The 24,860-nt window shown below is 43.9% G+C and overlaps 1 protein-coding gene across 1 annotated transcript; it reads left to right on the forward strand.

The window, feature by feature from the left end:
• Window positions 1-12,269: 12,269 nt before the first annotated feature.
• LOC127183722 (actin-like protein 9) lies at window positions 12,270-13,517 on the forward strand. The gene has a single exon (XM_051139843.1). The coding sequence runs from the start codon at window positions 12,270-12,272 to the stop codon at window positions 13,515-13,517; it is 1,248 nt and encodes a 415-aa protein (XP_050995800.1).
• The last annotated feature ends 11,343 nt before the right edge of the window (window positions 13,518-24,860 follow it).

Consider the following 24,860-nt stretch of genomic DNA (forward strand, 5'->3'; position numbering starts at 1 on the left):
GATACCTATACCACAAAAGACCCATAAAAGAAAGAGAGTTTCAAACAAATTTCTCTTATAAACATTGATACAAAAAATAATCAGTAAAACACTCACAAACTGATTCCAAGAACACTTCGAAGATATCGTTCATCAGGACCAAGTAGGTTACTTCCTAGGGATGCATGCATGGTTCCATATATGGAAATACATCAATGTAATTCACAATGTAAGCAAATTGAAAGGAAAACATCTCTTTAGATGTTGCAAAAACTTTTGACAAAACCCAACATCTGTTCATGTTTAAAGTCTTGGAGAGATCGGGGATACAAAGCGCATACCTAAACATGATAAAGATTATATACAGTAAGCCAATAACCAATATCAAATTAAATGGACAGGAATTCAACACAATTCCACTGAAATAAAAGACAAGACATGGTCAGAATATTCTCCACAGTTGAGTGGAGAGTGTGATACGACTTTCTCACGTACTCTGGTGCCTCACATTTGACCATGTCCCCTGGAGGGGGAGACCTGGTGGCACTCAGAGGAAGGACAGCAAGTAGCCAAGAAGAGACTTGATACCCTATGAGAATATATAGGGGGACGTAATCCCCCTCAGGAACAGTCATAGGGGAGGGGAATAATGGGAAAATGGGGGGGGGGGAATGGGAGGATACAAGGGATGGGATAAACATTGAGATGTAACAAGAATAAATTAATAAAAAATAAAAAATAATAAAAGCCAAAAAAAAAAAAAAAAAAGACAAGACAATGCTACCCTCTCTCGCCATATCTCTTCAATATAATACTTGAAGTTTTAGCTAGAGCAAAAAGAAAACAAAAATCAAGTAGATCCTCATCTGTCAGGAAGAACTCAAAGTATCACTATTCACAGATGATATGATAGTACGCATAAGTGACCCCCCAAATTCTATGAAAGACATAAAGACCTTTTTTACCTGATAACGCTTTTTCTGACAATGCTAGCATGCTTTGACCTGTGTGTCTGTAGTGAATACCTCTGAACATGAGTATTTTCTTATATTCTTTTTTCTCCTTTACTTTTGGTTTTAGCTTAAATGGAAACAATTCCTGTTATATTTACTAACGACCCTGCTTATGCCTGGACCTTGTGACCACAATAGATTCACTCACCCTTTGTAAAGCATTTAATATTTCCTTGGAATTTGAAACAATTCTTTTTTTTTGTTTGTTTGTTTGTTTGTTTCTTATTTTCACAAGTGTCTTTCTTTCTTTTTATTTATTCTTTTTTTTTCTTTTTATTTATTCTTTTGTTATTACTTACATCTCAATTATAGCCCCCCTCCCTAACCTCCTCCCAGTCCCATTCTCCCTCTTCTTAATGGCTCAGAGAGGGAGGCTCCTCCTTGAATTAATTCTTATTTGCATGAAATGCAATAACATTTGTGTTCCTATTAGAAGGCAAATACAAGACATATTTTAGCAGACACCAGAACTATTCATCATATTGACTGTTTTCAACCTGTTCTCTGGAATTTTCTGATTAATATAATATTGTAACTGATGGTAATGAACATGGTTTAGATTTTTTGTACTACCCTTTGTCATAAAATTTGAAAACATATCATTTATCTTTTATAAAGATGCTGAAATATAAAATTATTCAACAGATGTGGGATTCAAGATGGTAGAGCCTAACACACACCTTAATTGACCAGCAGGACAGCAGTGCCTATACAGCAACCTAAGAACTGAACTGAGAACCACAAAGCACCAATGCTGTTGATCCCCAGATGTGAAAGGTGCAAACTGTGTGTAGTACAGGTGGGTCTGGCCTCAGGCCACCTGGCTAACCCACAGAAAGCATCCCTGTCTCTGCAGCCATAAGTGAGCTCCAGGGTCTGGCCACTGATGAAGCTGTGTTTCTGATCTCTGGGACCCAAAGAGAGCTGAAGTCTGATGAAACCCCAGCGTCTGGGGCTGCTGGACTACAGAAGAATCCACAGCATATAAAACAAGAGTATCTGATGTCAGGTCACCAGACCAATTCACAGAGACTTCCCTGGGCCCTGCATGCACAGATGCACTCCAGCATCTGGCCTTGGCATGCCTGGCAGGAGCACAATTTCTGAGCCTGGGGCCCAGAGAGAGCTATGGGCAGATAAAGCACCAGGGTTGCAAATTTCCCTCCAACCACTGGAGGCCAGATATCTTCCACGTGCTCCTCGGTGAATCTGGTTCACAATCTAGGAGCCAACAGAGGCAGTGAACTCAACAGAGGTGCCTGGCCTCCCGGGGTCATAAACAGGAAGCCAAGAGAGACAGTGATGCCAGCAGAAGTGAGTAGAGTACAAGACCTAAGCCCCATTGTTTATATATACACCCAGAACTCTCTGACCATAAGCGAACACCAAACCAGCTAACACCAGAGACGGCACAATAGGAAGAGGTCAGCATAAGAACACAAGCAACAGCTGCCAGGACTGTAAAATGCTTTCTGGTCTTCATGCTCAGTGACATTTGTAGGGCTTCTCTCCTATATGGACTGTGGGTGTCAATTAATATTTGAACTATTACTGAATCTCTTCCCAGATTTTTGACATTTGTAGGGTTTTGCTCCAGTGTGAACAGTTGGCGTCGAGTAAGGGCCAGTTGATAGATGAAGGCTTTGTTATATGCGTTACTTTTCTTTCATGGAAATTGTCATGGTCACAATTTCAAATCTTCTCCCTATCATATTTTGGAATAAATATTTTTCTCTCTTGCTCTTAAGAAAAAAGCCTAGGGTGTGAGAAGACATACCCACAGGGAATCCAAGTAACCCGTCACTTCAGTTGCTATACTAAAATAAGTTATTTCCAAATTTAATGTCAATGCCAAGTGAACATATCCTCTGGACAGCAGAGTAGCAAACAGAAGAGCCTTCCATTTCCCCACAGGAAAAAGAAACTTACCAAAAGATAACAACCAACTGCCTTGGTGACAAATCCCCAAGGCGGCTAATCCATCAATGAACCTCACGTGACCACAAAACTATGGCATCTGGGTAGAAAGTCTGTAACTTCTATCATTGCCCTTCTTTTCTGAAAACAGCATTCTACAATCACCCCAAAACAAACAAGACCTTCCAACGCTATTCTGCTTTCTTGGGAGAGAAAAAGAGAACAGTAGATACATACACGTGTGAAGTGTCTGAAGGCTATCAGATAGGTAACTTCAGTACAGCCTGCTCCACAGTGGAGGGGGGGGATCAAAAGGTGTATTTTGGACGGTAGGGTCAGAATAGGAAGATGAAATCTAAATAGTCATTACGGTATTAATGAGGTGGCATTACTTCAGACAGTCAGCCACAGAAAGTAGAATATTTGTTAAGATTTTTCTTTTGCTGTATGCATTTGTTTGTGTACAGCTATGTTGAGTGCAGAAACTCCAGAGGGGGCAATGGAGTCCCTGGATTGCGGGAAATTGTCATCCTCTCCTCCCTAACCTGAGTGTTGAGAAGCAAATTTGGGTTATCTGTAAATGCAGGATTCACTCTCAACCACAGAGACTTCTCTCTAGCCTAAGTCCAGGCAGTCCTAAGCAGAAATATGAGGAACCATTTCTAATAGAAAAGATAAAACTAAACCACACAGAAAACAAAACACAACCTATTTGAAGGACTCTAATGAGCTCTCTACACAGTTCATGTACTGGTCCACAGAAGTAAGGAAAAATGGTTGGTTTTATATTGCTATTGGTTTATTTCACTGTTTGACATGTAAAGGGTACTGCACCTAGGGCCAGAGAGGTGGCTCACCAATCTCTTCCAGAGAAGCTAGGATCAGTTCCCAGCACCCACAGGGCAGCTCACAACTGCCTGTAACTCCAGCTCCTGAAAAATCATCTCCGTTGAGCCAGAGCGTCCCAATAAGCATCTGACAAGAAGGCTTCTTCTTCCTGTGTCTTCTGCCTCACTCCTACCTGCCCAAGTACATGGTTCCTGCTGCTTGTCTGTTCACACCCCAAGGTGTAGGAACCAGGCCCGACTGGGCTGCCTGCCTGTCTTGCTGTTTTCATGTCCTGTTTCTAGCAGCTTCCATATCTGTGTTTATGTTGATTAGCTAGTCATGTTTACTGCTCCAAGAACGCACCTCTCCCCTCCTTGGGACTTTTCCTCCTGTGTGCAATCACCTCTCGAGGGATTTCACCTGCGAGTGGCATTCCTGTTTTGCTGCCTGTAAGAAGGCTCTTTGAACACTGAATAAAGACTGGCTGTTGCTGCTGCCGCTGCTGCCACTCTCTTAGCCCAAAGGACCCACTGTTTTAGTGTGTGTGTGTGTGTGTATGTGTGTGTGAGTTAAATCTGCAGTCCCTCGCCCTTGACTCGGTACCACAGTGGCGCGGGCACCACACCAAGGCCCTTGTTTCTGCTCCAGCAGTATGGCCAGGGAGGACTCACACACATCAAGACTTGTTCAGTAAAAAGTGAGAGTGATGTTCAGTTTAGAGCCCCCTGATACGTAATAACGTGTCTCTGACCACACTGTGCTGGGAGAAAAGAAGAGGTGGAAAGGGAGATTTAAGGAAATGATTTCTCCGATTTACTCCCTGACATATCCATTAAAATATATGTGAGGGATTTTCACCTTGGAGATGCTAAGCTTCACTTGCACACATGACCAAACTCAAAGCGAAAGGGAGATGGATTTTAAGATCCAGCCACACTTCCTCAGGCCAGCAAGTGTCAGAAGTTACCACGGATCTAGAGCAGTGGTTCTCAACATTTCCTGGATATCTGTAGCATGAGAAGTTAAAGTAGGAGGGGAAAAAACTGGTAAAGAGTAACATACACTTCTCTTCAGGGTCATCATGCCTAGGTTAAAAGTCCTGCCAATGGAAAGGGTACCCAAAATGGAACTCAGCGTAATATAATCTCAGCTTCACACTGCACACAGATAACTGACTGACGTGTTTGTTGAAACGGGGTCTTTTGACGTAACCTAGGTGCCCTGGTACTCCCTGTGCAGCCCAAGCTGCCCTTAATCCCGCAGGCAGCATCCCAACTGCTAGGAATACAGGCATGTACAACTACCTGCGCATGCGATCAACCATTTCAAAGAACACAGGACAATGGAGCTGACCAGGGCAAGTCAAGGAAGATAAATTATCACGAAAAGAGGAAATTTCATATCTTGTAGTTTTATGGGTTTTGTTATTTTATTTTGTTTTTGTTTGTTTGTTTGTTTGTAACAGACAGCATTCTTTTTTTTATTTTTTTTTATTAATTTATTCTTGTTACATCTCAATGGTTGTCCCATCCCTTGTATCCTCCCATTCTTCCCTCCCTCCCATTTTCCCATTATTCCCCTCCCCTATGACTGTTCCTGAGGGGGATTACCTCCCCCTGTATCTGCTCATAGGGTATCAAGTCTCGGCAACCTGCTGTCCTTCCTCTGAGTGCCACCAGGTCTCCCCCTCCAGGGGACATGGCAGACAGCATTCTTAAACTTCATGGAATTTACTCAAGTAGACACTTGAATGGGTGCTAGCCTCACCCTCAGATGACAGGATGTCCAACCTGTACAAAAGCACATCACACTTTTGCTGAAGCGATCACAGCCTACAAATGGGCACAGAGAAGGCAGGACACAATTTAGCAAAGAAGAGAATGCTGAAACTCAGAACATGGGTGATACATACGCAGTGGGCACCTACTGCCCTGATGTTAGATATGGGAAAAACAAAAACAAAAAACAAACAAAAAACCAGAGTGACCCAAACGTTCCATCACTCATTGAAGAGACTATATATGAACTGCCAAGCTTTGGGAACAGAGGTGGCGCAACTCTCCCTAGACCTCAGGCAGTTAGCAGCTATAAATACATGTGTGTCCACAACCATGTTTTTTAGTTTGTTTCCAAGTGAGAACTTGACTGTACATGGCTGTCGGACCCGTCGTCCACTTTATGGGTGTCTTCCTGCATCATGTTGGCCAGGACCACCTCTGGCCTTTCCGGGCAGCAGAGTAATATCCTGCAGTGGGAGCGTGGTTCATCTCGTGGTCCCCACCTCCTCACTATTGAAATTGCCGGGCAATAGTTTTGCTCACGGCTTCCTGCCTCCCTCCATTCCTGAGCCCATGAGGCAGTCACTGTCAGATGGGTCTCAGAACCAGGCAGGAAGGACAGAAAATGATCAGTGTAGCCATGCAAGTGACAGGGTGTGACAAGGATTTGAAGTGGGACTGTTGCCTCTGCAGCTCTGCTCTAGGGGTTGCGGGCTCTTATTTGTATGGTTTTCCACTGCAACGGTGGCATCCTCAGCTCAGTGGGAACCCTCTACACATCTATGCTGTAATAAGGAGGTTCAGATTGGCCTAGGCACTGTCCTTTCTTGGACCAGCACCCTGTGTCTGTTCTGGATCTGGCCTATATCTACAGTCTGAGGGGTCAGAGCCACCCCCTTGAGAAAGCAGATAGTTTGAGGGGCTCCCATATGCCTCTTTGGTAGGGAAAAGTAGGGTGAGAGGTTCCACACCAGTGTTGGGGGAAGACCTATAATACCTTCCTGGACTTCCCATGTCTGGTTGGTGGGGGGCGGGGGGCAAGGCTCAGCACTTCTGTTACGTAGGTGACAACTGCCTTCTTCCATTTTTACAGAGCATTGTGTCCAAATTGGGACCCATGCCTCGCATCCTGAGGGATGTCCACACAGCACTGAGCACTCCAGGCAGTGGGCCGCTCCCTGGCACCAATGACCTGGCCTCCATGCTAGGCTCCAGCAGCAGCGGCGGCATCTCAGCTGGGCTGCAGAAGATGGTGCCTGAGAATGACCTCTCCAGGTAAGAGCTGCCTGCTGTGCTGGGCGGAGTGGATCTTACATTCAAAGTAGTCCCAGCCCAGCCAAGTTGCCATGGAAGGAAATGACTGAGGGAATTTCACTTTTGGTGTTAAACAGTTACAACAAGGAATTTTTTATGTGTTTTTTTATGTCTCTTGCCAGGTATTTCTTATTAGGATACATCTTATGGGAGGACTAAAGCATTAAAAGGAATAGACCCTCATTCCTGGTGTCATAGTATAACGCATAATGCTTTCACTGGTCTAAGATTGCACATTGTGTTTATAATTTCCTTACCTATAGGATGCTTGTATATCAAACAAATGACAATTAGATTTTGTCAGCAAGATCTCAACTCAAAACCACTCTGTGCATACTGTGTTCAAAATTCAAAACTGGGAAGATGTCAGACCATGCTGCACAAATAAAGCTATTTAGCAATTCTGAGGCCTTTTGAGAAAACTCCGCATAAACAAGACAATACTCTTGTAACCTCTGTTCCTCCAAACAATGGATTTGTTATTGGAATGTGATTTTCTGCACCCCTCATTGTTTAGTAAAAAGGGGTATGTTTACTTCAGATCACCCATTATTTTACTATTATTTGGACAGGGTGTCCTTTTGAACGTACAGCATAAACTCACGTGAACATACCTTACCCTTGTGACAGTATACAGCTTAAATTCATATGAACTTTGCTCATATGACCTAGCTTAACTCACAGAATATAAATTGTCTGGTACTCTAAATAAACTTGACTATTGCATGAGAGGTTAGTCCTCCTCATTTTTAGGATCCAGTCTCCTAGGTACTTGCAAACTGAATACAAGAACATATCAAAGATATCATTCACCATGACCAGGTAGGCTTCATTCCAGGCATGAAAAGATGGTTTAACATATGGAAATCTATCAATGTAATTCATTGTATAAACAAACAGAAAGAAAAAAATTACATGATCATCTCCTTAGATGTAGAAAAAGCATTTGATAAAATCTAACACCCATTCATGTTTAAAGTTTTAGAGAGAACAGGGATACAAGGCACACACCTCAACATAATAAAGGCTGTATACAGCAAGCCAATGGCCAACATCAAGTTAAATGGAGAGATACTCAAGGAAATTCCTCTAAAATCAGGGACCAGGCAAGGCTGGCACTTTCTCCATATCACTTCAATATAGTTCTTGAAGTTCTAGCCAGAGCAATAAAACAGCAAAAGGAGATCAATGGGATCCAAATGGGAAAGGAGGAAGTAAAATTACCCCTATTTGCAGATGGTATGATAGTGTACATAAGTGACCCCCAAAATTCCCCCAGAGAACTCGCACAGCTGATATACACCTTCATCAAAGTAGCTGGATAAAAAATTAACTCAAGAAAGTCAGTACCCTTCTTATATACAAAGGACAACCGTGCAGAGGAAGACATTAGGGAAACTACACCCTTCATGATAACCACAATCAATATAAGATATCTAGGAGTAACTCTAACAAAACAAGTATAGGACTTGTTTGAAAAAAAAAAAACTCAAATATCTGAAGAAGGAGATTGAAGATGACATCAGAAAATGGAAAGATCTTCCTTGTTTGTGGATCAGGAGAATTAACATAGTAAAAATGTCCATCTTACCAAGAGCAATTTACAGATTCAGTGCAATCCCTATCAAAATACCTACACAATTTTTAAAGACATTGAACAATTAATTCTCAATTTAATATAGAAAAATAAACAGACAAAAAAAATCTGAATAAGTAAAGCAATCCAATACAATAAAGATCCTCTGGAGAAATCCCCATGCTGGATCTCAAGCTGTGCTATAGAGCACCAGTAATAAAAACAGCATTCTACTGGTTGATCAGTGGAATCAAATTTTAGGCCCAGAAATAAACCCACACACCCATATACACTTGATTTTTGACAAAGAGGCCAAATAGATACAATGGAAAAAGATAGAATCTTCAACAAATGGTGCTGGTCTAACTGAATGTCTACATGTAGAAAAATGCAAATAGACCCATATTTATTAATATGCACAAAACTCAAGTCCAAGCAGATTAAAGACCTCAACATAAAACCAGAGACACTAAATCTGTTAGAAGAAAAAGTGGGAAAGAGCCTGGAATACATTGGCAGAGGAGACAACTTCCTAAACAGAACACCAACAGGCCAGGCCTTAAGCTCAACAATTACTAAATAGGACCTCATGAGGCTGAGAAGCCTCTGTAAGGCAGAAGACACTCTGAACAGAACAAAGCGACAGCCTGCAGACTGGGAAAAGATCTTCACTAACCCTACCTTTGACAAAGGTCTAATATCCAAAATATATAAAGAACTCAAGAAATTAAACACCACCAAACACAATAACCAAATTAAGAAACGGGGCTCAGAATTAAACAGAGAATTCTCAACAGAGGAACATCGATATGGCTAAGAAACACTTAGAGAAATGCTCAACATCCTTGATCATCAGAGAAATGCAAATCAAAATGACTCTGATATCCCATCTTACACCCATCAGAATGGCTAAGATCAAAAGCTCAAGTGATAGCACATGCTGGTGAGGATATGGAGAAAGAGGAACATTCGTTCATTGTTGGTGAGAATGCAAACTTGTACGGCCACTTTGGAAATCTATCTGGCACTTTTCCAGAAAACTGGGAATAGGGCTACCTCAAGGCCCAGCTATTCCACTCCTTGGAATATACCCAGAAGATGCTCCAGCACAAACAAGGACATATGGTCAACCATGTTCACAGCAGCCTTATTCGTAAGAGCCAGAATCTGGAAACAACCTAAATGTCTGTCAGTTGGAGAATGGATACAGAAACTGTGGTACATTTACACTACGGAATACTACTCAGCTATTAAAAACAAGGAAATCCTGAAATTTGTGGGAAATTGGTGGAACTAGAAATTATCATACAGAGTGAGTTAACCCAGACCCAGAAAGACTCACATGGTATATACTCACTTATAATTTGACACTAGCCCAAAGGGATGTCCCATGAAAGTCTTCACTTACCAGGAGATTGGGATAGATACAGGGACTTCCTATTGGGACTCTAGGTGAGAGACATATGGGAGAACATGGAAATAGAAGGATCCAGAGGGTCCTAGAAACCTACAAGAGGAACATCATGATGGGTGCATCTGGACCCAGGGGGTCTGCTCAAACTACTATACCAGCAAAGGACAATACATGCAGTAAGCATTGAACCCATATTCAGATATAGTCAACGGACAGGACATTCTCCAGAGTTGTGTGGAGAGCAGGGACTGACTCTGACATGAACTCCCATGCCTCATATTTGACCACTTCCCCTTGGTGGGGAGGCCTGGTGGCACTCAGAGAAAGGATAAGCAGGCTACTGGGATGAGACTTGATAGGCTGTGACCATGTGGTGTGGGAGGATGTTCCCTTCTGTCACAGACGTAGAGTAGGGGAATAGGGGAAAGACGGAGGGATGGAGAAATGTGAGGATAACAATTGAGGGGATAACAATTGAGATGTAATCTGAATAAATCAATTAAATAAAAAAATTTCAAAGTTGTTTTAATTTGCATTCCTCTAATTACTAGGGATGCCATTATGATTTTAGAAGATTTTAGCCATTTTTCTTCTTTTGAAAATGCTCTTCTCCAGTCCCACATCCATATATGGTAAGTATACACTATGGAATACTATTCAGCTATGAAGAAAAATGAAATCATAAACTTTTCAGGTAAACAGATGGAACTAGAAAAGATCATATTGAGTGAAGTTACCTAGACCCAGAAAAATAAACAAGACCCGTGTTCTCTCATCTGAGGTTCATAGCTCCAAATCATCAGGTGTGAATACATAGCCTGGAGTAACTGCAGAAAGTAGGAAAGTTAAAAAGGGATCAATGCCCAGGATAATGGCCTGGAAGAATTTTAAAGAAGGCAATGGGTAGAGGAAGTACCTGTGAGGTGACAGCTCCTCCTGAGAGAGTAATGAATTGTTAGTAATGAACTGATGCTGGAGGGAAAGGTGTCATTTTCACATATTGTGTAGCCACTAGCAGAACAGGTATGCATGTATACACACACACACACACACACACACACACACACACACACACACAAAGACATAGACCAATAAACAAATGTAAAGTAAAAACCTTAAAGAAGGGAAGAAAAGACAAAAGGAAGGAAGTCAGCCAGTCAGTTTGTACTGTTATCTTCTGATTTATGTTCTTGGGAGGCTGGACAAGGTACCCATAAAAGGACCGTGGGTTGGTCGTATCAGACTGTGTGTGTTGGGTGAAAGAAGGGTTCTTTAATAAAGACACTGAGTCAGAGACCCTGCCTTCCTCTATAATTTAGGCTCTCTGAGGATGGGAAGGAGGGAAGAATGGGAGGATACAAGGGATGGGATAAACATTGAGATGTAACAAGAATAAATTAATAAAAAAAAATAGAAAAAAAAAAGAAATGAGGCCTCTGGGGCAGTGCAGTGGAGCACTGCCCTTTGGCGTGACATAACATTGCAGGCTCACAAGGCCACCTTACTCATCAGCAGGAATGTATAGACAGTTAACGGTTACTAAGGGAGAGTTCTCAGGCAGTCTCACTCATCCCCCAACCTGGCGGCAGTTAGCTGTTACTAACGGTAGGAGCTCAGGAGGATACAGCCCTTTCTAAGGCTGTGTAGACAGTTAAAAGCTGCTGGGGGACACATACACACACACACACACACACACACACACACACACACACACACATACTGATAGATCAGACTGAGATGAAATGGCAAAACCTCCCACCTCAGCGGGAGCAGACTGCCCTTTAATTACAACGCTGAAGGGCAACAGCCTCTCCATGGGAATAGAAGCTGTGCTCTGTGACACGAGGGCTTGAGACTTTTTTAGGGTTTGAAGTGTTAAGTGCCTATCAGGCTGGGATCTGTTGGAAAGTGTACTGGTTTTATTTCTTCCTTTGCAATATCAGATAAGGACCATTTATTATGATGAGTATTCATGAGCACTGCAGTCTGGGTTTCAGATAGAAACCATCTTCCTATGTAGGTATCCTTAAGCATGAGAAGCTTCTGCATCAGCATTTTCCAACTGGAGATATGTTTACCCTTTATGTGTATAGCATTGTCTTGTGCCTGTAAATAACCCCTCACCAACACTCCTTTAAGTAACTCCAGTTAAACTCACTATTTGACCAAGCTAGACTTGAGTAGACTCTCTTCTTATCTATCTATCTACGGTAAATAGACATTTCTCCCAGATAAAGTTCATTCAAGAAGCTTCCCCCCTGCCTTACCTCAGCCCATCTCAACCCACTACATGCCTGCATTGTGAAGCAAAGGCAGACATAGTGATGTCACAGACCACTGTTCCACCCTCTCTGTTTCTGGCACCCTGGGCCCGAATCAACCTTTTGTACTAGCACCCTAGAGAAAAGAGGTCCACCTTGTTTAGAAGCCTCGACAACTCGCCTGAAGCCATGGATGTCAATGGGCATCCAAAACCTCAGCCCTCCGCAGAGACTCCTGGGCCTCTTGCCCTGAACTCTAGCACACACCTGGAGAACGAGAGTCTAGAGCAAGATTCCCTCAGTATGTTGGGTGACGGGCTCCTGCCAAAATCAGGTACTGTGGTTATTGACATGGGCACTGGCACCTGTAAGGTGGGCTTTGCAGGACAGTCCTACCCGACCTACACGGTGGCCACTATCTTGGGTTGCCAGCCCAAGAAACAGACCACCAAGGGCCGGTCAGAGCTGGAAACTTTTATTGGGGAGGCAGCGCGCTCCCGGCCAGAGCTAAGGTTGGTGAAGCCTATTCGCAACGGTATTGTGGTGGACTGGGAAGCTGCCGAACTAATATGGCAGCACATCCTAGAACATGGTCTCCGAGTATCCACCCAGGACCACCCTCTACTGTTTTCAGATCCCCCCTTCAGCCCTGCCACCAACCGAGAGAAGCTAGTGGAAGTGGCCTTTGAGTCTCTGCACTCCCCAGCCATCTATGTGGCATCTCAACCCGTATTGTCAACCTATGCCCACGGGTGTGTTAATGCACTTGTTGTGGACACTGGCCATGGAGTCAGCTACACGGTGCCAGTTGTACAGGGCTACAACCTACCCCATGCCATCCAACGCTTGGACCTGGCCGGCAACCACCTTACTGCCTTCCTAGCAGAGATGCTGCTGGGCTCTGGCTTCTTATTGCGACAGGACGACCTGGACATGGTGGAATACATCAAACATTGTCACTGCTATTTGGCCTCTGATTTTGAAAAGGAACAGGCCCGTCTGGATGAGGAGTGCAAGCAGACCCTGAAGCTGCCCGATGGACGGACTGTCACTCTGGGCAAGGAGTTATTCCAGTGCCCAGAGCTCCTATTCCATCCCCCAGAGATTCCGGGACTGTCGCCTATAGGCCTCCCGGCTATGGCTGAACAGAGCCTCCTCAAGGTGCCTCCGGAGCTGCGGACCCACGTGGCCCAGAACGTCCTCCTGTGCGGAGGCTCTTCACTCTTCACCGGGCTGGAGGGTCGCTTCAGGGCAGAGCTACTGCGCTCTCTGCCCCCTGAGGACCACGTGGTGGTGATGGCACAGCCCAACAGGAATTTCTCCGTGTGGATCGGGGGCTCCATTCTGGCCTCCTTACAGGCTTTCCAGTCCTGCTGGGTCCTGCGGGAACACTATGAAGAAAGTGGACCCCAGGTCGTATACCAAAAATGCTACTAACATGGGAAAAAGTAGGAAGGGCTAGGGGAAGTAAAGCTTTCTTGCCAAGAAAATTCAGTTCTGTTATCTTTCAGCTCTGTCTCATGCTCTAGGGCCCACCCAGATGAGTCGTGTTTTCATTAACCCACTAGCCCACCACCAACTTACTTTTCAACCCCAACCCCTTATCTTCAACCCCTCGTGCCCCTGATAGTCTCTGCTCCAAACATCGCTGGCTTGAAACTACCCTAAAGTATCCATGACCTTTCCATCAATACACTAATTCGAATCCCTTTACTATACTTTTCTCATTAAAATAAAATAAAATAAAAACTTTAAAACCATACCGATTTTTTTAGTTCTGTCAATCCACCTTCTAGATATCTTTAGCCTATTCACTATCTATGGCATCCTCCTTGGGTTGGGTAAAACACACATTTCCAAGATAACCTCAGAATCTGACATACAGAGAAAGAAAGGGAGAGCCCTCCTTAAATGCCTATGGACTCTTAAGAGGCCTTAAATCATCCTCCTTGATATAATTCCTCAGCCCCTCCAAACCATTAGCCCAAAAAAAAAAAATCTCCGTAAAATGTTCTACGTACCACACCCCAGAACTTTTCCAGGAATACGCCAACTCTACTCACCTTCCGTAACTGAAACCTCACTTTTTATCCTTTCAAACACACCCCTAATAGTCCCTTAGTCTTTTTTTTTTCTTTAATTAGTTCTTTGAGAATTTCATACATGTATACAATATGTCTTCATTTTACCTGAGTGTGCACATGCACGCATGCACACATACACACACACACACACACACACACACACACACACACAACCCCACCCCATTTCCTCTCCAGTGCCCCTATACCACACCTTTCTTCCAACCTCATGACTTCTTTTTGTAGCCTTCTGAGTCCACTCAGTCAGTACTGGCCATGTGTGCATGAGTGTAGAGCCATCCACTGTCACACAGGCATTCCAACAGGGGGCACCTCCCTGGAGAAAACTCACTCTCCCTGTCCAAAGCTACATGAGGCCCCTCTTCCATCTATGCTGAAATACTGAATGGCTTGGTCTTGCACACAACCACAGCTGCTGTGCATTCACAAATGCGGTGGTCCTGGTATGTCCTGAAGACTATTTTCTGGCAGTCCTCCCCAACTGCTGGTTTTTAAGATCTTTCTGGCCCCTCTTCTGCAAAGTTCCCTGAGTCGTGTGAGGAACAGTATGATGTAGATGTCTCACCTAAGGCTGAGAACGCCACATTTACTCGGTCTCTGCACTCTGCCCATCTGCAGGGTCTCTCTATTGATTGTCGTTCACGGCACAGCGAATCTTCTCTGATGAGGGGCCAAAGCTGCACTCATCGAGCAGCACTAGAAGACAGGAGGGGTGGCAGGAGTGTGGGCCACACACTCTTGGCTACCCAAATGCAGACCCTCCCCCTTGGTTTTCTCCAGACCCCACACATGAATACTAAATCTCCACCACCCTCAAAAGTCTTCCTTAAATGGCCTTCTAACAGATGCCCTCTCATCCAAAACTCATCCCTGAAACTATGTTCTTGCTGTGCCTGGAGTGGAAACCTAGCACTTCCCATGAAGCACCTGGAGGCCTATAGGACCTTCTGCGTCAAGTCTACAGTACATACTGTGGGACATCAGCACCCCAGCCAGAAACGGGGAACATGTGTGTCATTGGTTGTTACAATAAACAGATTTCCCTGGAGTTTTTTCAAGTCTATTCCAGGCCTTCTTACCCCTGAGCTTAAAGTGTCATTCTGTCATGGGCCACTCTCTAGATGCTCGCATATATATATATATATATATATATATATATATATATATATATATATATATATATATATATATATATTGTCTCTGCCTACATCCCTGACAGCTTTTGTATTGTGCTGTGATTGTGTGTGCATGTGTATGTGTGGGGTACATGCACATATGTATACATGGATTACAGGAGGATATCCTTCTCTGTTATTCTGTCTTTTGTTCCTTTGAGTCAGGGTCTCACTGAACCTGGAGCACGATTGGCAGCTAGCAAGTCGTAGTGACTCTTCCTGTCCCCCCATACACACCCACAGCACTGAGGTTGTAGACCTAACTTTTTATTGAATCCTGGTATTTTTGTTTTGTTTTTTATTTTTGCTTTTCTTTCCTAGACAGGATTGCTCTCTGTAGCCCTGGTTGTCCTAGAACTCACTCTTTAGCCTAGGCTAGCCTCAAACTTAGAGAACTGCCTCCTACTGGGCCCTGAGTGCTAGGATTAAAGGTGTGTGCCACCATGACCAGCTACACGGAGCATTTAACTTAGACTGCTACATCTACTGAGCAAGCACTGTTACTCACTGACCCACCTCCCTAAGTGCTGTGCCTTTTTAAAGTGGGGGTCTCGTATTGTCCGGGACACTCTGGAACTCCCGGCCTCAAGGGATCATTGTGTGTCAGCTTTTCACATACATGTGTACATAGTGTGCACCACTTCCAGATGCTCTTGATTTTGGTTCTTTTTTTTTTTTTTTTTAAGATTTATTTGTTTTATGTATGAATGCTTTATCTACATGTACACTCACAGGCCAGAAGAGGGCATCAGATCCCAGTATAGCTGGTTGAGAGCCACCATGTGGTTGCTGGCAATAGAACTCAGAACCTCTGGAAGAGCAGCCAGTGTTCTTAACACTGAGCCATCTCTCCAATTCTGTTTTCTTTTTTTTTTTTTTTTTTTTTTTCTTTAACTTTACAAAAGGTTTCTTCGTAGATATAGTTTGATCACTATTTCCCCTCCCCCAACTCCTCCCAGATCATTCCCACCTTCCTACCAGTATATTCTCTTTCAAAACAAAGATCAGTATGACAAAAAAAAACTCCAAAATGAAACAAAAAGCACACAAAAAACTCCTTTCTGAACTTCTATCACTGTGTTTCCCTGAACCATTCTCTACCTAACACAGATCATAGACAGACAGATCACACACACACACAGATACACACATACAATAACACATACATCACACACACATACAGATATCACCAACTCACACACAGCACACACTCACACACAGCACACACTCACACACAGCACACACTCACACATAGCGCACACCACACAACACACACGCACACACACACCACTCACACACAGCGCACACTCACATCACAAGCTCACAGCACACAGCACACACACACACACAGCACACACACTCACACACAGCACACACACTCACACACAGCACACACACTCACACACAGCACACACACTCACACACAGCACACACACAGCACACACACACACAGCACACACTCACACAGCACACACACACACACAGCACACACACTCACACACAGCACACACACTCACACACAGCACACACTCACACACACTTTACATTTACACATATCACACACACACCAGACACAAAAGTACACACAGAGAGATATTGTCATACACACATCACACCCGCACACACACTCACACATAAGACACAATCACATACATCATACTCAAATACAATCACACATTCACACACTAGACACACACATATTGCACACATACCACACAGTCCCATTACACACATATATATCACACATACACATCACACATATACACTTATACAAGTCACATTCACACACATCACTCACACTTATACTCACACACATCACACTGAATCACATACATATCACACACCCCACACAAACACTTCACATACACTCACACACATATCACACACACACACACACACACACACACACACACACACACATTTCCTCTCACTCTCCCAGCATCACTCTTACACGATAGTTTCCTGAGAGTATGAAAGTGCTTATTTGGGGAGCACTCTACCTTTGCCCACAAGTCTGCAATCAGAAAACAAGGGTGCACAAGAGAGAACTCTAAATATTTATCTTTATGAGTATGGATTATCTCAGTATGTTTTCCAGTTTTACACATTTCACTACGAATTTCATAATTTTATTTTTATGGTTGAATAAAAGATTACAAACAGGTAAGAAAGAAAGGAGACAGGAGGAGAATCAACCAAAACTAAATATAAAAGCGCCCTGAGGAAATATGTTACTTTGTATGCTAATTTTTCTCTTTTTTCTTCCCTTCCCTTTTATTAAAAATACTCTTTTCTCATATATCCTGATTACAGCTTCTCCTCCCTCTACTCACAGGTCCTCACCATCTCCCCTCCCATCCAGATCTACACCCTTTCTGTCTCCCATTAGAAAAGAACAAGCTTCTAAGAGGTAGCAACAGAACACAAGGGAAATAAAATATAATAAGCTAAAACGTATGCTTGGTTTTTAATGAAAACAAAATGTCGAATTGATTTTTAAGAGGAAAATGAAAGGAATAGGAGAAGAGAAGAGGGAGGGATGAGGGAGGGAAGGAGGGAGGGATGAAGGGAGGGAACGAGGGAGGTAAAGAGGGAGGGATGGAGGGAGGGAAGGACGGAGGGAAGGAGGGAGGGAAGGATGAAGGAATGGAGGGAGGGAAGGAGGGAGGGATAGAGGGAGGGATGGAGGGAGAAAAGGAGGGAGGGATGGAGGGAGGGAAGGAAAAAGGGAGGGAAGGAGGGAGAGAGGGAAGGAGGGAGGGAGGGAAGGAGGGAGGGAGGGAAGGAGGGAGGGAAGGAGGGAAAAGGGAGAGAAGGAGAAGGCAGGACCAGGCTAATTATACATTCTAGCCAGGGCTTGAAGCCCACCCTAATCTGCCAGGCTACCAGGCAGAAAGCAGGCACTTTTTGTTCTGCCCACCAGGAGGCAGCACCTTCCAGGTCCCGAGACCAAGATAGGTTTGGTTTAACACAGTGGTTCTCTATCCTCCTAAAGCTGCAGCCCTGGGCCGCTCAAGTTGTAGTGACCACCAACCATAAAAAACTTTCCTTGCTGCTTCATAACTTTAATGTTGCTACTGTGATGAATTGTGTTTTCCAATAGTCTTAAAACTATACCTGTGAAAGGATCACCGGACCCCCTAAAGGGGACTTTAAAGCCAAAGGTTCAAAGGCAAGGGTGGCAACATCAGGAGGAAATTCTTCCAAATGAGAAGTGGGTGGAGAGTGAGAAAAGAGAGAATCTATATGGTGGAGGGAGAGGAGGGAGAGGAAGAGGGAGGCGGGGGCAGTGTGTCACAGAGGAAGACATTGAAAACCAGTACTGAAGTTGGGAGGGTCTAGGAAAAATGGGAGGTAAAGGAGTGTGGTGGATTTCACCAAAACATGCGTGTCTGAAATCATCGAACAATGAAAACAGGCTGTCTCTGCTGCCACTAGAAGTGGGGAATGCTCAGAAAACCCACTTTCCCCCAGCATGCTGGGACACCAACAGCGCCCTCCTTTAAACTAAGCTGAGATTCCCCCAATGCTAATAATTGCCCGGGTTAGAAGATTTATCTTACATCCTCCTAGACACGGAGCATTCCCACTGACATTCTCCTGGTGGTGAAGAGTTCACGCCTGAACGTTAGTAGAACTCTCACCCCCTCGTGTGAATCATTAGGCTCCACACCAGACCCTAACCCTGTTTATCTAGAACCCTGAAGACTGTCACATCTACCCACACACACACACACCCTAGACCCCATGTGCTCTCAGTCCCAGAGTGCCTCATCCCCTCAATGCATCATTAAAGTCATTCACAAACATACGTTCATCACACATAGTGATCTAAAGTCAAGACATGGGGTCTCTGCCTTCCAAGTCCTTCGTCAGAGACAGACAAATTCTATCACTTTTAGACCAGTTTTCTCCAACTTCCAGTGAGCTGGCATCTGTCCCTTCCAGAGATCCCCAAGTCCATTTATTCTGAAGATGCAAGAATCCATCCTCTAACGCAGCTTCTAATCCCAACCCAGTTCCTTGTCCTATAGGAAGCATCAAGAGAGAGTGTGATGTGTGTGTGTGAGTGTGAGTGTGTGTAAATGTGTGTGTGTGTGTGTTATGAATGTGCAGGTGGAGGGTACACACACTTGTAAATTTGTGTAGAGGCCAAAGATGTCCTGATTTACTTCCATTACTTTATCCTCTTCACTTGAAACAGGGTCTCTTGATGAATCTGAAGTTTGCCATTTCTGCTGGGCTGGCTAGCCAGTGAGTACCCATGATTTGGCCAGCTCCTGTGTCCCAGTGCTGGGGTCGCAGGCACTCACAGCCATGCACAGCATTTATATGGGTACTGAGGCTCCAAATGCAGTCTGCTGTGCTTGCATAGTAAGCACTCTTACGCATTGAGATACCTTTGCAGCTCTCTTAGAACCCTGATCACTTCAAGGGGACCATATCAAAGGACTTAGAAATCCTAAATCAGAACATCCTGTTCCCTGCTCAGAACTTTCTGGTGCTGTTTTATAAGATGCAGACCCAGTTCTGCCCATCTTTCCACACCTCTCTTTAGCTGTCCTTCCCATTCCCCTCTGCTTAGCCATGCTTGCTCTTATTTCATCCAGTATATAGGGTGTGTGCCCCACTCCAATTTATTTTGGAACCTTCACCCTCAGGACCTGTGAAGGTGACCTTTTGAAATATGGTTAAATGAGAACACAAGGGTGGGCCCTAGTTCAATCCCCCTGCCAGGAAACCTAACAAAAGATTAGGCTGGGTGTCATTGTGTAGTTCAGGATAGACGGAGGCAGGAGAGTGAGAGTTCAAAGTCATCCTTCCCTACCCAGTCTAAGGCCAGCCTGGGCACAAAGGGGGTGGGGAGCAGCTCGAGAAAGGTCTCAGTCTCTAAACACTTGCCTGTAAAAAGTGAGGAACTGAGTTTGGCTCCCCAAACCCGAGAGAGAGAGAGAGAGAGAGAGAGAGAGAGAGAGAGGAGAGAGAGAGAGAGAGAGAGAGGAGAGAGAGAAGAGAAGAGAAGAGAAGAGAAGAGAAGAGAAGAGAAGAGAAGAGAAGAGGAGAGAAGAGAGAGAGAGAGAGAAGAGATGAAAGAAGGAGAGAAAGAGAGGGGGAGAGAGTAAGAGAGAGAGAAGAGAGAAAGGAGGAGGAGGGAGAGAGGGTGGGGAGGAGGGAGAGAGGGGTGGGGAGGAGAGCAGGAGGGAAGAAAGGAGGGAAGTGAAAAGAAAGAGGAGGTAGGACAGAGTAGCATATGATGTCACGCCCCTGTCATCTTGGCACTATCCAGATAGAAGGAGAAAAATGTGGAACCTTGGAAATTCCTGGTCTACATGGCAAAGTTCCAGGCCAATGAGAGAAGCACTTAAAGTCCTGAAGGTTTTCCTCTACCTTCACACAAGTACGGTGCATTGCATGTAAGCACTTACACACATAAACACACAGAGACACACACTAAAATTAATCAAGAAATAAGTTCTGGGGAGAAATCCCAGTCGGTAAGACTGCTTGCTTGCTATTCTTCCAAAGGAGCTGTGTTTGTTTCCTAGCACCCACACCAAGTGGTCCACAACCGCCAGAGGATCTGACACCATATTATTATCTCTCAGCACCCCGTGCCCCGCATACGTGTTCATATGCATTCAACTTAAAATTGAATAGTTTTAAAAGCTTGCTGGCTGTGCTCTCCTCAAACCAGTCTCTCCGTTCACCTCCCCTGCCTTTCCCCACCCCCTCCCTTCACAGAGAAGGGGAGACCTCCATGGGTGTTAACCTGATTTGGCATTTTCTGTAAGAATGGGCCAATCTTCTTCTATTAAGGCTAAAAAAGGATGTCCCATTAGGGGAAAGGAATTCAAAATCAGGCAACGGAGTCAGAGACAGTCTCTGCTCCTGCTGTTAGAGATCCCATGAGGACCAAGTTGTTACATATGTTGGGGGGGGCGGGCTAGATCCATCCCATAGATGCTCTCTGGTTGGCAGTTCAGTCTCTGTGAGGTCCAGGTTCGTTGGTTTTGTGGGTTTTCTTGTGGTGCCCCTGACCTCTCTAGCTCTTTCAATCCTTCCTCCCTCTCTTCCATAAGATTCCTGGAGCTCTGCCTGATTGTTTGTCTGTGGGTCTCTGTATCTGTTTCCATCAGATTTTAGGTGAAACCACTGAGCCTTTGCACTGGCTACTCTTGACATCTACGGAATGCTTTTCCTCCTTTACCCCTACTCAATAGTCACTATTTTAGAAACACTGACTTTTTTGGCTTGTGAGAGTCCTCAGCAAGTAAAAGTGCTTGCCATGCAAGCCAAATGACTGAATTCAGGCCCTGGGACCTAAGAAAGAATCAACTCCACAAAGTTGTCTTCTCATTTCCCCATGTGTACTGCAGAAACCCGCATGCCTACATTCATACACCATATACACATATAATATTAATCAGTAAAAAAAAAATTTAAAGATTTATTTATTATATATACAATGTTCTGCATGCATGTATGCCTGCACGCCAGAACAGGGCACCATATCTCATTGTAGATGATTGTGAGCCACCATGCGGTTCCCGGAGATTGAATTCAGGGCCTTTTGTTTTACTTTTAACCATGTGTATATGTCTGTATCTCCGTGAGTGTGATGGTGTTTGTGGAGTCTAGGGTGTCTGACTGCCCTGAGCTGAGATTACAGATGGTTGTGAAGTCACCTGATATACAGGTTCAAGGAATCAAACTCTGGTCTTTGATACATGCCTTTAACCACTGAACCATCTCTCCAGCCACCTCTTTATTTTTTTTTTTTAATTTCTCTCATTGAACCTGTAGCTTACTGATTAGGTGGACTGGGTGCACTGAGCTCCATGATGGTCCTGTCTCTGTTAGTGTCCAGAACATGCTGAAGAAAAGACACCAGACTCAAATAGTATGCAAACAGCAAAGAGTGTTTATTCTGTAGGATCCAACATGTTGGGGGTCACAATTCAGAAATGATGGCGACCCCCAATGAGCTTCTAGGGGCTTTTTAAAGGCTCTCAGGGGAATTCCTCGGGGAGGCAGAGGCTAGGTAATCATTAGCATGTTTGGCTCACTCTCAGACAAGATGGCAACCCCTGGTGAGCGTGGAGAACTCACAGGCTCTTTTTATGAGCATTTAAAGTCCAAAGGGGGTTAAGTAATCATTTAAAATAGAAAGCCTGGGAAAATTAAGTAAACATAAGAGCTACTCTGGCCAGGTCATGAGTTCGTCATGAGGCAAAAGATTTCCACGCTAGCAGTATATCTTTCTTAACCAATTATACCAGCAGTAAAAACCATTTTTTAGTTTATCTTTTTCTGACCAGATCATGGCTGTCTCTGGTTGGCTGCCCCACTCTTTGAAGTATTTCCAGTGACTGCTGAACCTACCTCTGAAGAATGGAGGCCCAGGCCTGCTCTGAACTAACAGAAACTGAAGCCTGTTGCTTAGGCTTACTTAACCAGGCCTCTCATCTCCATACCCAGCCTCACCCCAGCACTAGGACTATGGATGCATGCCTCTACATACCCGGCTTTTTACATGGATGCTTAACACTCACAAGGTACTTATTCTTGCACAGTAGGTGTTTTACCAAGTAAGCCATCTACCTGGCTTTTTCATTGTCAAGGCATCATCCTATTTTCTAAGCTGATTGTGCTATTTTTATCATTATTAGAGTATTCCAACTTGTCCTCAGGAGACCATTTCACCCAGTGTATTGTTTGCCTGTAGTAGGTCTCTGTCTCCAACAATGGTGATGTAAATTACTATTCCTATGAAAATAAAAATCTAGGGAGACTTTTTGCTTTTGCAGATTATGCAAGAGTTGAAAAGTCAAGTAGTAGCTATTGCAATTGGCCTCGCACCCCTGAACCACACTGATAGAGACAGGATGCCATTCTCTGATTTTGATTGGTTGGTTGGTTGGTTGGTTGGTTGGTTGGTTGGACATTGGTTGGTTTTTAAATCTGCCCCCCTTACAAGACTGTCAAAAACACAAGGGAAAAGAAACACAAATATTTTATGGCTTTCTCTTTCTCTGGTACCCACAATGTAAAGATAGAAAGTCATCTTTGTAACTATAATATACAGACTTTGACTATGACAAAAATGTGCCTACAATAAATGAAACCTTTTATAATTAAAAAAATAAGATAATAAGATGCCAGGCAACAGGTATTATAAAGAGGTTTATTAAATTAGCATGGGGAGAGAATGAAAGGGAGGAGGGTACCACAGAGAGACAGAGAGACAGAGGAAGAGAGAGGAGGAGAGGGAGGTGGGAAGAAAAGAGAGAGAGATGAGAAAGGGGGTAAGAGGGAGTGATGAGGTAGGTTTGTCCTTTTATATACTGGGCAGGGCCATGCCCCTGTGACACGTAAGCGATGACATCACAGGTAGGCAGCCTGAAGCAGAATTCTAACAAAACCTATATAACCATCTGGAGACTAAGACAAGAGAATCACCTGGAGCCAGGAATGCAAGATCAGCCTGGGCAACACAGGGAGACGCTTTCTCAAAGTGAAAACAAGGACCAACAACATGGCTCCTCAGGTTAAAAAAAAAAAAAAAAAAAAATGGCCCTTGCCACCAAGCGTACCACCTAAATTCAATCCCTAGGCTACACATGGTGAAAAGAGAAGACTGACTCCTGCAAGCTGTCACTTTCTTCACAGTGCTCAGGCCTCTGTAATAATTTAGTCATGTCTCCCCCGGTAATAGCTAAGAAACTTAACACCACTATCTCAGACTTCTTTTAAGGGCCATTGACCTTTGCCCTGAAATGCCTGTGAGATCCTCTGCTGTGAGATAAGAGTAGGGATAATGTGTTCCTGCTGTGAAGTAATTAACCAGCCCAATTCTTGCTTTTCTAATAACTGATGGGAGTAAAGCAATCTTCTCCATCCTCTGTGGATTCCGTAAAACATGAGATAATTGTAATGTGCACTATTACAAACCTTTGATATCCATGTTTATAAACCTTTGAGCTCCCTTTGGCACTGCATGACTTTTTGGTCTAAGGACATAGTCTTTCTACTAGCAGTGATAATAAATTCATTTAATTGAAATTTTAATTGAGTCTAAGTCTACGGTCTTTCCCGATGAATCTGAACAACACAACACATGCAATCATGCCATATTTGTGTGTGTGCACAGATGGGCATGGACACACTCATGCACATGCATGTGGGCAAATATGCACATACACACACACACACGATAAAACATAATTTAAAATTTAAAGAAGCAAATGTTTGAAAAATCTGTGGAAATTTTGAAAAATGAGAATTCAAATTTGTTTCTTATTCAGGAGGAATGTCCATTGGAAGTCCACTCTTCACAGCATTTTGACAATACCTAGAGTGAAAACTAGCGCCCCTAAAACCCACAATTCCACTCCAGAATGTCCAACCCAGAGTAGCATCAACACACTCTGTTCCACAGGATAAATCTGGCTGTATTTTTAATAATGCTTCCTCCTAACATATACATTTATATTATTACACAT

This window comes from Acomys russatus, chromosome 31 (genome assembly GCF_903995435.1).
Source record: "Acomys russatus chromosome 31, mAcoRus1.1, whole genome shotgun sequence".
Lineage (NCBI taxonomy): Eukaryota > Metazoa > Chordata > Mammalia > Rodentia > Muridae > Acomys > Acomys russatus.